This window comes from Chelonia mydas, chromosome 12 (assembly GCF_015237465.2).
Source record: "Chelonia mydas isolate rCheMyd1 chromosome 12, rCheMyd1.pri.v2, whole genome shotgun sequence".
Classification (NCBI taxonomy): domain Eukaryota; kingdom Metazoa; phylum Chordata; order Testudines; family Cheloniidae; genus Chelonia; species Chelonia mydas.
The window spans coordinates 40,216,835-40,229,986 of record NC_051252.2 but is presented as its reverse complement, the minus strand read 5'-3'; the positions used below and the strand labels follow the sequence as shown (position 1 = coordinate 40,229,986).

General features: G+C 54.2%; 1 protein-coding gene across 4 annotated transcripts in view; it reads right to left on the bottom strand.

The window, feature by feature from the left end:
* Window positions 1–13,152, bottom strand: part of WWP2 (WW domain containing E3 ubiquitin protein ligase 2) — an 89,494-nt gene that overhangs the window by 68,499 nt on the left and 7,843 nt on the right. For 3 of the 4 annotated variants that reach the window (XM_037878175.2, XM_037878176.1, XM_043526021.1), the window contains exons 2-4: window positions 12,733–12,817; window positions 5,208–5,355; window positions 4,772–4,893 (exon numbers count right to left, since the gene is read on the bottom strand). In XM_037878175.2, coding sequence (XP_037734103.1) covers window positions 4,772–4,893; window positions 5,208–5,355; window positions 12,733–12,802 — 340 coding nt within the window. In that variant the 5' untranslated portion in view covers window positions 12,803–12,817. The remainder of the gene's footprint in view (window positions 1–4,771; window positions 4,894–5,207; window positions 5,356–12,732; window positions 12,818–13,152) is intronic. The other variant, XM_037878177.1, reaches the window with a different exon arrangement.

The following is a 13,152-nucleotide window of genomic DNA, read 5'->3' as shown; positions in this document are numbered from 1 at the left end:
AGCTCTGGTAACTGCACACATCTGATGCAGCTCATTGGCGTGAGCATCACAAAACTTTCCGCCAGGGCTTGGGCGGGACAGGCTCCTACTGGAGGCCTATTCTCCACAGGGAAGATGGCGTAGTCCAACTCGCACACAGACAGAGACCTTCTGACAGGAGCCTCCAATACATGGGTTTCCTGCCTATTTACTTATCTTCAAGTGTGCATCAACTAAAACAATTCCAATGTAATCAAGCCAGTCCCAGCCCCCTCCTCTCAGGGAAAGCCTGGCATGCACTGAGCTGGCCAGGCACTTTGATGGAACACGGGTCTAAATTCCTTAGACCAGTGATATTCGGACAGATGCTCGCAAACTGCAAGTAGCTCTTTAATGTGTCTTCTGCGGCTCTTCACAGCACGATATTAAAACACTGATGTAATTATTAACCCATCGAAGTTATTAGCCAGTCAGGAGGCCGTGACTATGTTAGTAACCAATTGATAAAATAATAATACTTGGTCAGTCCTTTTGCTGTAAGAATAATAGATATAAACGCCAAATATTTCCCCGTCCACCTGGTTAACCCTATAGTCGGACAGTAAATGACACAATGAATTCACCCGACTGTGGCTCTTTTGGGTAATGTCGATCGCAATTTGGCTCCTGAACCACTGAGGTCTGAGTACCACTGCCGTAGACCATCTAGAACACCTCACACACGGGCTTTACACTGCGCTCTAAGGGGCAATTACCTCAGCCTCAGTCAGTCCAAAGGGAGAGGCAAACCTCAGGGCCAAGGGCCCAGCCCTGAAAATGCCTTGGCCTATGTGTGCAAGTGCAGGCACCAATCGCAAGGGACAGCAGATAACAACACGGTGTGTACTAGCCAAGTGTAAGAAACCGGGCACAGGTGGTCTGGCCTAGCGGCCACACATAAAGGATGACAGTCAGTGAGCAGGAATTGCGAGAGTCAGGGACAAAGTTGGGCCATGGTCGGAGACCAGGTGAGATCTGAAGTCACAACAGGCCTGAAGTTGCCCAGACAGCTTCCTGGGGCTAAGGGGCTGTTTAATTGACACTCTGGCTCAGGCTGCACCTCTAGAAACCTGGCAGGGTCCTAGACCCGAGGCTCCAGCCCAAGCACAAACGTCTACACTTCAATTTTCCACTACACTTCAGGGGGAGGGATAACTCAGTGGTTTGAGCACTGGCCTGCTAAACCCAGGGTTGTGAGTTCAATCCTTGAGGGGGGCCATTTAGGGATCTGGGGCAAAAATTGGGGATTGGTCCTGCTTTGAGCAGGGGGTTGGACTAGATGACCTCCTGAGGTCCCTTCCAACCCTGCTATTCCATGATTCTATGAATTAAACAGCCTGCCAGCCATAGGTTTTTAATTGCAGCATAGACATACCCTGAGGCCATCATCCACTAGCCCTTTCTCCTAAAACACTGCAGCAAAGGGTAAAGCACCCAGCCCCTGCGTCTCATCCTCAGAAGACACAGCTGGTTACCTGCTGAACAGCCATGTGCATGACAGAGGAATGGGGGCCTGCAGGGCCAAGTACTAGAGTGGTGGTACTTGGCCCTCCGGCACCCCTTCACTTTGAAGCCCACAGGCAGAGAGATGGGAGGGTGGCCTTTCGCGCAGGAGAGAGAATTGGGCCCTGCCCAGGGCATGCACCAAGGAGCAGGGTTAGCTGTATATCAGCCTAGTCCCACTGGCCATTAGCTCTGCAGCATGAGCAGCACGGGCGTGAATTTGGAAGGCGATGCAAAGCAAGCTCAGCGAAGGCCTTCACTGGGGCATTCTGGTTTGGCACAGCAGCTTTGACAAAGTTATTGTACAGGCGCTGACAGAGCCGACTTGTTTAACATTCGTTTCAGGCAGGCTACAGATTTGCTTTTATGATTCTCTGCTAAAAGAGCCTTTGCTTCAGCGAGCTCCTTTGACAGCACATTCATGAGGAGGGGTCAACTGCAACTTCCCAGAGGCGTGGGGGTTTGTTGCTGGCTTCCTGAAAGAATTCCTTGAGGTTGTGGCTCCGGCGGTTCTGCCTGAGGTGCAGAACGGAAAGCAATGAGCGCGCTTTGCTGGAGCTGTAAAATCCTGGCAGATGGTGCCACTCAAGAAACAGGAGCCCGTTGATGTAACTTGCAACCTGAGCAGCAAGCAATAAAAACAAGAGCTTTCATTTGTAGGCTGCAGTCTGACACGTTCGAGTCACTCCAGGGCCTGCCCTGCTGTCGGCAGCTCAGTGAACTGTACAAACACGGGGGGGTGGGGGGGAGCATGGCCCCATATAGGCTTCCATGCAGCCTCCAAAGCCAGGCCACCCGGGGACATTCCTCCTGCCCAGCACCAGCAGAGCACCTTAGAGTCCCCACAGCATCTGAACAAAGAGCCTCTTCTCCAGCACAGCGGCAGAGGCCTGGGGCAGGGGGCTAGGCCGTAGTAAATTAGCTGTTTTAAAGGACCCTTGGGAGCAGCTCCACAGAAGGCTGCAACTTGTTTTGTATGACTAGGCCCCTTTTCCCCAGCGATCTGTCCCCCCGGCTGCCGCGGCGCAGACGTGCCGTGCCAGAGGAGAGGCCATGCAGAGCGTTGCAGAGGATCCTGCCAAGGCAGTTGGGAGAGAAGCATGTTTGAAAAATGAGGTTTTTGGAAAGGGAACCCATTTTGGAAGCTCATTTCTCAAACAGCCTGGTCTGTTAGCGCCAAATGGATTCAATTTGCCTGGCCTCAAAGCCGAGGCCCGGAGGGTTCTTTGCCAAGGACACAAGCCCCTGTTTCTTCCTACAGTTTCTGAAGCTCACAGCACTCATTTGGAGGGACAGAGGGAGCTGGGGCACAGTCCCAGCACGCAGGAGACCTAGACATGCTGCCATGGCCCTTGATGAGGGGGAATGACGCTGACATACTGCTGGAGAATACATAGCCAGAGGACCAACGTTTGTCCTTGACAGCTAATAAAAACACTCAGCCAAAGACTTTAAGACACAGTTAAGGTTGTAAGTACAGATCAGTAACTTACAAAAAGCCTTGGTAAAGCTTTGCACCCACATGGTGACTATCATAGATGTCTGCCTAAGTCTGTAGACAGCCTAACAGGACAGCCTGAAGAGGAGTGAAGTGCCCCTAATCATCTCAGTGGTGTGTTGACTCTGAAGCCTAATAATGATCATTGAAATGGCAATAAAGTCACTATTTCGCTGCTAACCTAGGCATGTATGGAAGGACCAGGAGGGTCGTTCTGCGAAGATCTGCACAAGTGGCAGCAAGCGGAGTGTCGTTTCAGCACCTCCACTGGAGAGAGGCTGATTTGTGGGTTGGGCTTAGGACAGCAACCCCTGGCCTGGGCTGTGTCAGACGGCTGGGGAAGGCCAGTGGGACTGACTGGGCCGGGAGCACAGGTCATCTCATAGGCAGGTTGTGGGAGGTAAGTGTGACCAGATCCCCACCCTCATACACGGACGCCTGCCGAGCACTACAGAGTAACTGCAGGAAGGTCCCAGTCTAGCCCCCAGGACACGGGCCAGGGATCAGAGGAGCACAAGCCCTTCCACCTCCCAGGCAGCCCCTTGCAGACATAGCTGTGCACTGTAGCTTTAAGACTCCTCCCCTCACAGCCCACTAGGTCGAGGGAAAAAAATCGGACACTTTTTTCAGTATGAGCAGAAACAGCCAGTTGCCTTTTCCATTCATTTTCCACACGACCCCCTGGAGACCCAGCCTACTTGAAAGGGGTGATTGTGCCCCTGCAAAGGGGCGCGCGCAGGTAGCGCAGGAGCAGACAGCACCTCCAGGAGAACACGCGTGGCACTTGACTGGCCGCCGAGCGGGGAAGCAGCTGGGGACCACGGGTCAGGCCTGCCAGGCTGAGACCCAGACCAAACCGCCACCTCCAGCACTCGCAGCCCAGCAGCCCTATACAGCTCCATGCATGGGGGACAGGGACACGGGCAGCCAGCACGTCAGAGGGTCCCTACAAAGCCCCTGGTGATTCCCACCCCCAATCCAGAGGGCACCATGCCATCCAGAGCACATGGCCCTGCTCCTGGAGATGCTGCCCAGGGAGTGTGCTGGGGACATCGCGGTGGTTTCACACCTCACCGCTGGCAATGCCCAAGGAGCGACTCAGCCTAACCCCTGGCATGAGGGAGAGTCTGGCTAAGCCTGGGAGAAGAGACCCCTCTCAGCTCTCAATGCAAGGTCTGTCCTTTGAGAGCGGCTGAGCTTTGCTTGGAAGAGACAGAGCAAACCTTTTCCTGCCCCACACAGCCGGTAGCTCAACCCAGGGCCTGAATGGAGACCTTTATGCAGCCGCCACCACTGCGGGCCACACTCTGGTGACCACAAATGGCAGCAAATAGCTGCAAGGTTTGTGTTTCCCTGCCTGCAGTGGCACCCCAGCCAATTAAGTATGGCTTCCATCACACACCAGCCCCGAGCGCCTAACAGGCCCGCCCAGCCTCACACAAGGACACCTTGTTCTCTCCCGGGGCCAGGGATTCAGCTACTCCTTCTCCATGGCACACACCTACTGAGGCAGGAAATCCTGCAGGACCATGGAGGAGGTTCGAGGCAGAGTGAGCTCAGGAACAGCTAGAGCCGGCTGGTGAGATAGTAGCACCATGGGGAGGCAGGTGCCGCTCACCCAGAGCATTCTGCCCAATGCCAGCAGCTGAGGAGGCCCCAGCCCCCATGACAAGCCACTCCCTGCTTTCTCCAGACAGGCTCCGGAAGAAAGCAAAGGCCAAGCCAGGCGTCAGGGCCTCCACTCATACGTACTTTTCCCACCATTCTTCTTCAGGACGTTACACAGGCTGATGGAAGCCGTGCCCAGTAGCTCGTTCCTCAGGGTGTGGCAGCTCCAGACCTTCAGATCCAGGTGGCTTTGAGCTGTGACGTTCCTGGAAGGCAGACCAAGAGGAGGGCTGTCATCTCCCCACCTGCTTCTCTGATGCCAAGCAACACAGCCACAGCTAGCAGAGCAGGACCAGGCATGCCAGGCACAGAGGGCAGAGAAGAGGCCAGAGCAAGGCCACAGGGACACCCTGCACCCCATCTGGTGATTGTGTTCTCGCACGCGCATCTGCGTGTGCACCCTAAGCCCCTTCCAGCCAACGGCAAATGTGCTGGGCTTCCTTATGCAGCACAACCCAGTGCGGAAATAGGGAGCTCACTGCCAGCTCTGGGGTGCCTGCATTAACCCAGGGATTCTTACATGAGGAGAATCTCATTCCAGAGCAGCTCAGAGCTCCCAATCCGCTTCCCTGTCTTCTTGGTCTCGCTGGGGAGTCCATCCACCATCACCTCCACGTAGGAGTTGATCCGGGACTGGCGACTGTGCACCTTGGGCTTCACCGACGCAACTAGGCAGAGGGGGAAGAGGCAGAGAGTGTCATAGTTGCGGGCAATATGCAAGTTGTCCCCACCCAAAGTGGCCCAGATGCCACACAGCAGCTGCCAGCCCAAGAAACCAGGGCCCAAGGTTTACTACCAGCAGCCAGGTCTCATGGGCCAGACTGGGAGACATGTCCCGAAGACCCTGGAAAGGCAAGGCCCCCAACCTGGGACCCATAAATTCCCCCACCCTGAAGGGCACCTGAAAAGGGAATAAAAAACAGGAGCAGTGTGAAAATAAGTGCAGACAGAAGTCAGGGAAGCAATTCAAGGTACCTGGAGCCCCCTGGTGGCCTTAATGGAGTTCTGCACACACTCCACCTCCCCTAAAGCCAGAGAGACCAAGGCATCCCCTGGTGACAGCCCCTGGACAGAGGCTCACATTGCCTGGCACATGCAGGGAGACCTTCCAGCCTGGCACCGTTCACCAGCACCAGTTTCAGAGGAAGCCCCCTGAGAGGCTGACGGTTTGACGGTAGGGAATGCACCCTCCCTGGCTCTGCCTCTGCCACTCGGGACCAGCTCAGGGACTAGGATTAGAAGGCTGGTTACCAGCTTTCCTCTGGATGAGCCCTTCACAGCAGGGGATGCTGTGGAAATATCCTATCCTTCCTCCTGCAACTCTCCACATGCCTGGGGCTAGGAGGCTGCCAATTCCCTGACCCTGGGTGTAAGCACCAAGAAGAACACATCTCTTAGGTCATGGCGACACTTGCAGATGTAGAGCGCTGTGAGTTAAACCCGCCTTCGTACAGTGCAGTAGGGAAAGCGCTGCAGTCTGTCCACACTGACAGCTGCAAGCGCACTGGCGTGGCCACATTTGCAGCGGCATTGGGAGCAGTGCAGCTATCCCACAGAGCACCTCTTCCCATTCTGGAGCTGTGGCTTGTGGGAAGGGGGCGGGGAGCATTCTGGCTCCTGTCCCAACGCCCCGTGATGCATCCGTCCACATTTGGCGCCACCTTTCAACGGTTTTTGTACTGTGCGCTCTGTCTTCCCTTTCGGCCTGCGGAAACAGAGCCCGAACTGCTGAGGAGTGTGTTGACGAGTCTCGCCAGCACGTCACGTTTGGCAGTCGAGTTATTCCTTAAGATCCAAAGTGACAGTGAGGACTCCGACAATATCAACTCGAGTAATGTAAACGACATGAGTTTGCTTGTGGCATTCACGGACATGCTCACCACCATGGAACGGCGCTTTTGGGCTTGGGAAACAAGCACTGAGTGGTGGGATCACATCGTCAGGCAAGTCTGGGATGACGAGCAGTGACTGCAGAACTTTTGGATGAGAAAAGCCACTTTCATGGGACTGTGTGAGGAGCTCGCCCCCACCCTGCGGCGCAAGGACACGAGATTGAGAGCTGCCCTGACGGGGGAGAAGCAGGTGGCTATTGCAATCTGGAAGCTGGCAACTCCAAACAGCTACCGCTCGGTCGCTAACCAGTTTGGAGTGGGGAAGTCAACCGTTGGAATAGTGTTGATGCAAGTTTGCAGGGCCATTAATCACATCCTGCTCAGAAGAACCATGACTCTGGGTAACGTACATGACATTGTGGCTGGCTCTGCACAAATGGGTTTCCCTAAGTGCGGAGGGGCGATAGATGGGACGCATATTCCAGTTCTGGCACCAGCCCGCCTCCGAGTATGTTAATCGGAAGGGCCATTTCTCTATGGTTCTCCAGGTGCTTGTGGATCATCGTGGGCGTTTCATTGACATTAATGCAGGTTGGCCTGGAAAGGTGCATGACGCACACATCTTTCAGAACACTGGCCTGTTCAGGAAGCTGCAAGCCGAGACTTTTTTCCCTAGACCAGCAGTTCAACGTAGGGGAAGTCGAAATGCCCATTGTGATCCTTGGAGACCCCGCTTACCCTTTGATGCCGTGGCTCATGAAACCCTACACAGGGAGCCTTGACAGCAGCAAGGAGCGGTTCAACAACAGGCTGAGCCGGTGCAGAATGACTGTGGAGTGTGCTTTTGGTCATTTAAAGGGCCACTAGCACACTCGGTATGGGAAGCTGGACCTGGCCGATGACAGCATCCCCACGGTTATATCCGTGTGCTGTACCCTCCAGAACATTTGTGAAGGGAAGGGTGAACGATTCACTCAGGCATGGAACTCGGAGGTTCAACACCTGGAGGCTGAATTTGAACAGCCAGAGAGCAGGGCTGTTAGAGGGGCCCAGCGCGGGTCTGCAAGGATTCGGGATGCCTTGAGGGAGCAATCTGAGGCTGAAAGCCACCAGTAATGTCTGGTGCCCTGCACAGGAGTGAAGTGCAGTGGTTCCAATGTTAGTAGGACTCTGTGTTTGCTACGTATGATACAGTGACTTGCAGTGCCTGTTACCTTAGCCCAGGAAAGCATCTTTTATGTTATGCAATAATAAAGAATTTTTTCAAAGCAAAAAAACCCATGTAATGAAAAGAAAATGCATTTATTGAAAAGAAACAACTGCTTGGGAAACAGAAAGGGCAAGGGGGTAGGGTGGGGAATGGTACAATCACAGGTTTGCGTATGTCCTGTTATCATACTCAGCCTTCCTGTCTGGAGTGCTGTGCAATGAGTGCTCCATGTCAGGATGGCTACACTGCATGGTGATGGGGGTTGAGTGCAGTGGGTCAGGGTTGTAGTTTTCAGGGCTGGGTGGTGAAGCTACAGGTGTTGGAGGCAGCTGGTGCTGATAAGAACCCGGATGTTGGGGAAGTGGGTTGGAGGTGACATGGTGGCAGAAGGGAAAGTTTTGGGACAATGGCTGCAGGGGGGCGCGGGCACGGTAGCGCTCCGCCTGTATGGCTACGAGCGCCTGGATCGAGTCCGCTTGGCGCTCCATGATGCTTATCAGCCGCTCTGTGCTTTGGTGCCGGCGATCCGCATTCTGCTGGCGGACCCTCCTTTCACTCTCCCGCCACTCCTGCTCTTTTTGATTTTCATTAAGGGAGTGCTGCATGTCCTCTGCTTCTACGTGGCCTCTTCCTGATTCTTTGCAGCCTCTCGGCCGGTGATAACACAGACGGCTGAGATCTCAAGGTTGCATCTGTAAAGGCAAAATGCAACACTTAATAGAGACAGCATTGTTCACACCAGACAGAGCAATGATTCCCCCGTACTTAAGGAGGGCAAGCAGAGTCTACACAATTGCATAATTTGCCTGTCCCAAAGCGAGTGCACATAACCCCCGGGAGTCCCAAAATGGTGAGTAAGCACAGGGTCAAGGGGGACTGATTCTTTCATGGCTCTACTGTCCTCTGGGTTTCTGAGCCTTGGGGAGAGCCAACTGCGGCAGGGGGCCCCTGTACTGAACACTGTCCCCAGATTTTACACAGTAGTTCATCCTGGAAGATACCTCGCTGCTGAGGGTGACCTGGGAAGCAAGGGAGGATCTTTACTACAATGCGGCTCCCGCCCTGGCCCATATGCAGCTTGCCTGTGTGCAGCAATGGTCCCCCCACCCCTCACAGCTCAGTGGTATGGACATATTAGCCTGACTGGGACAAGGACCACAGTGGCTCTCCCACAAAACCTGCGCAAGCGCATTGCTCAAGTTCTGGATGAGACCTTTGAAGAGATCACTGAGGCTGAATACTGCAATGTAAAAGAGCACATCAACGCCCTATTCCGCATCTAAGCATGCGGCCCTAACCCTCCTTGCCCCAAGAGCCCGCACCGAATAACTTCCTTCCCAAAATAAAAGCCGCTTACCAGGAACCTCCTCTGGTGTTTGTCCTTCCCCAAAACACCAGCCGCCGCGACTGGCTACCTTCCTCCTGGCTTGAGAGCAGCTCCTGGCAGCATGCATCTAGGGATTCCGGGGTGTATTCCTCCTCCTCAGCACCTTCACTCCCGCTTTGGTCCTCGTCCTCCTCCCTTGTTGGACTGTGCTCTGAAGCGTCCATGGTGATACACGTCCAGCTCTTTGTAAAAACAGCAGGTCGCAGGGGCAGCATCAGAGCGGCTGTTTGCCTCATGGGCTTTGTGGTAGGCATTCTTCAGCTCCTTCACTTTAACCCTGCACTGCAGTGCGTCCTGGTCATGGCCCCTTTCCATCATGTCCCTTGATATCTGCCCGAAGGTATCGTAATTCCTGCGGCTGGAGCGCAGCTGGGACTGGACAGCTTCCTCCCCCCAAACACTGATGAGGGCCAGCACCTTGCCATTGCTCCATACTGGGGCTCGCCTGGCGCGTGGAGGCATGGTCACCTGGAGATTCGCTGAGAGCACTCCACGCCTCGCTGAGCAAACAGGAAGGGGATTTTCAGAATTCCCAGAGAATTTAAAGGGCGGGTTTGACGGTTGGTCACCTGAGGGCAGGGTAGTAGAGTTCAAAGTGATGAGCAGAGTGACTAGAACAGGCATTGTGGGACACTTCTGGAGGCCGATCACAGAGCAACAACAGACCAGGGTGTCCACACTGGTGCTGCGGTGCTCCAGCAGGGGGCGCATCAAATGTTATTCCCCTCACCGAGGTGGAGACCAGCAGCGCTGTAGCCGCGGAGTCAGAGCCCTCTACGTGCCTTTGCAGTGTGGACGTGCTGTGAGTTAGAGCGCGCTGGGCTGCTTTAATGTGCTCTAACTCGCAAGTGTAGCCATGCCCTTAATCTGCACTCTGCTGCACCGGCCCTCGGGGTAAAGTCCATGCATGATGTTGATGGGCCAGATGCCAGCTCCTGCTACAGGCCTTACCGAAGAGCTGACAAACCAGACCAGTTCGCCTGTGGGTTAGTATCGCTTAACACAGGTATTGGTCTTATAAGAATGTATTTAGTGCTTAGACTGTAATGCACACAGCAATTTACAAGCATTTCATACCCTCGCTTGTAATGTCGGTATTCCATGCTACAAGATATGTACATTTGGCTTTATAACCTGGAAAATGTTTACTCTGAACTTGTGAATCCAGGCACAAGACTCATGCCCCCACCCGTCTAGAAGGTCTATCAAAATCAGATGGGCCATTAAGGAACATCACAATACAAGGGATTGGTTAATGGCCCTATCCCCCTGGGAAAAGCTACCGTGCAAGGAAGCTCCTCTTATGGACTCTGAAGCAAAATGAAGGAAATCAAACAAAGCCACAGAAAAATTTCCATCTCTTTTGCTGTTTGAACTCTTAGGCCATGTCTACACGTACAAGCTGGCAGCGGCAGGGCTGGATCCAGTCCTGCCGCTGCAAGAGCGCTCGTGTAGCTGTGCTGACAGGAAGAGCTCTCCCGTCAACATAATAAAACCAGCCCAACGAGCGGCAGTAGCTCGGTCGGTGGGAGAGCGTCTCCTGCTGACTTGGCGCTGTGCGCATGAGTGCTTACGCCACCAAAACTTATGTTGCTCAGGGTGTGTTTTTTCCACACCTAAGCGACAAAAGTTTTGCCAACATAAGTGGCAGGGTTGACATGGCTTTACAGGTAGAGCCCTGCAAATCCAGATATCCGCAGTTATCTGGATTCTAGGATGCAGTTGTTTCCCATCTTTGCGAATCCAAACTTTGTTACCCACACAGGGCTCTAGAGCAATGGGGGTCTGCGGTTTCAAGGGGTCCATCCACAGGGCTGAAGCCCTGAGCCGCAGCACCACCAGCAAGGGGCTTGGGGCTTCAGCCCCGCAGCGGGCACTGGGGCTCAGGGCTGAAGCCCCGCAGGGCCACAGACCCCGTGAAACCACCTCAGAGCCCCCCAGGGGGCTCTCGCGCCCAGTTGAAAATTCCTGTGCTAGAGGGTGCTGGCGTGGGTGAAGGTGCAGATCTATATAAAAGGTGGAGTGCAGATCATGGGTTGGATCCAATTTAACCACCACAGATACAGATCCAAATTTCTGTATCCACGCAGGGCTCTACTTCCGGGGCCAGGGAAACCAAACTGAAGCCAGAGATCCCCTGGAGTTACCTCCTGGGTCTGCTCTGAAAGCCACTTGAATGGACATCACTACAACTCTGTCACTCATAGGATCTAGATGGTAATTCATGTGTGCTTGCTTGCTTTAACCTGTAAAGAACTCATTTCTTTTTCCTAGTTGTTAAACCTTTAGATGGTTTATTTCAGGACTGGCTATGGACATAGTCTTTGGTGTAAGATCTCAGGGTACCAGTTGACCTGGGGTAAGAGACTGGTCTCTTGGGACTGGAAGCAACCTGGTGTGGTGTGATTTTTGGTGTAAGTGACCATTTATCACTAAGGCCAGTTTGTCTGGCTAGCAAGATAGCTTGGAGAGTGTAAGGGGACTGCCTGGCTCTCCATGATAAGACTTATAATGATTCAGAAGTTCATATTTGTTACTGGCTTGGTGAAATCTAGTCATAGAACACACCACTTGTCTGGAGTGTGATGGGGTGAGCTCCCCACACTAGCCCTGCAACAGCTGAGTGGGCCAGGTGGGCCCAGTCAGCTAATTAGGCTGCAGACAGGGGAGCTTTAGGCTGGAGGCAGCTAATTAGAGAGGCTCACCTGTGCAAGTACAGGCAGGGCCAATAAAGCCAGGTAGTGGGCTACATCCTGGGCTGCTGAGAAAGGGCAGTCACTCCCTGGGAAGAGGGAGGAGTGTTTGGGGGCAGTTGGGAAGGCAGGCAGCAGTCACTCCTGGGAAGAGGAAGGAGGGTTCTGAGAGCTGGCACCCCCAGAGAAAGAAGGGGAACCGGGGAGGTAGGAAGCAGTTCAGGGAAGGCAGAGAGATGAGCCCAGAACTGCTGACTGGAGGAACGAGACCCCAGAGATAAGGGCAGCTCCAGGTTCCCCTATCAGCTGCTGCAAAAGTGGCACCGGGGCAGTGAACGGGCAGACTGCCCAGCAGTGCTGCTGGACTGAACCCCGGAAGGGGAACATAGCCCTCCGCCTAGATGACTAAGTCATGAAGACGACACTGAGGGCCTGGAGCTGCAGACCACAGTTGGAGTAACGGCGTGCAAACCGTGGACGGGAGTGTTGACCTCGAGAGCTAACCCCAGAGTGACCAAGAGGAGGCGCCAGCCCAGCAGTGAGTGGAGCACCCTGTCACAGGGTGTCTCCCCTGAGGTAGGCTCTCACAGTCATGGCTGCTCCACACAGAATGACACCATACTTCTCCTGGGCACATCCAGTCTCTGGCTGGACTGGTGCAATATCAGCCTTCACTCAACAATGACTCTCCCCCCGCCACAGGCTCAGGAGTCCACAGGGCAAGCTCCCCCCCTGGGGAGCATGCTGTCACTGACAGGCACTTGCTTGTCTGAAGCTGCCTGGGCTGCTGGAGAAGGAAGTTAGGACAAACCAAGCCACACCTGAAAATCCACATTCCCGGGCAGGACCAGAATCTTCTGGCCTAGACAGAGCGCTTGCTTCCCCATCCCAACTCCCGGGGTACCCACTGTGGCTCTACTCACCTTTCACAGTGAGCTGGGACTTCTCACAGGCCAGCCCTGCCGCAGCCCTGCTGGAGCTAGCAGATGCCATGTCATCACCATGGGACTGGAAAACAGACACACGACACCTTAGTGCAGCTCCATGAGAAGGGAGAGCTCAATGCTACAGCCAGGTTACCTCCGGGCTGGGATCTCCAGGGATCCTGTCACTACCAGGATGGGAGCCCCAGTGGGCCAGAGATTCAACAATGGACCAGCAGTGAACCACCCCCTTTGGGTGGTGTTCGGGGAGCAACACTGCTGCATGGGCACCACCATCTTCTACAGGTGTGAGAACTGGTCTCTAACTTCTGCCTGCTCAGGAATTTACCATGCAAAGTAGGTCAACTTATTTTCCATAGAGAAAATTATAAACAAGTGGAAGAGAGCGAGAGAGAGAGA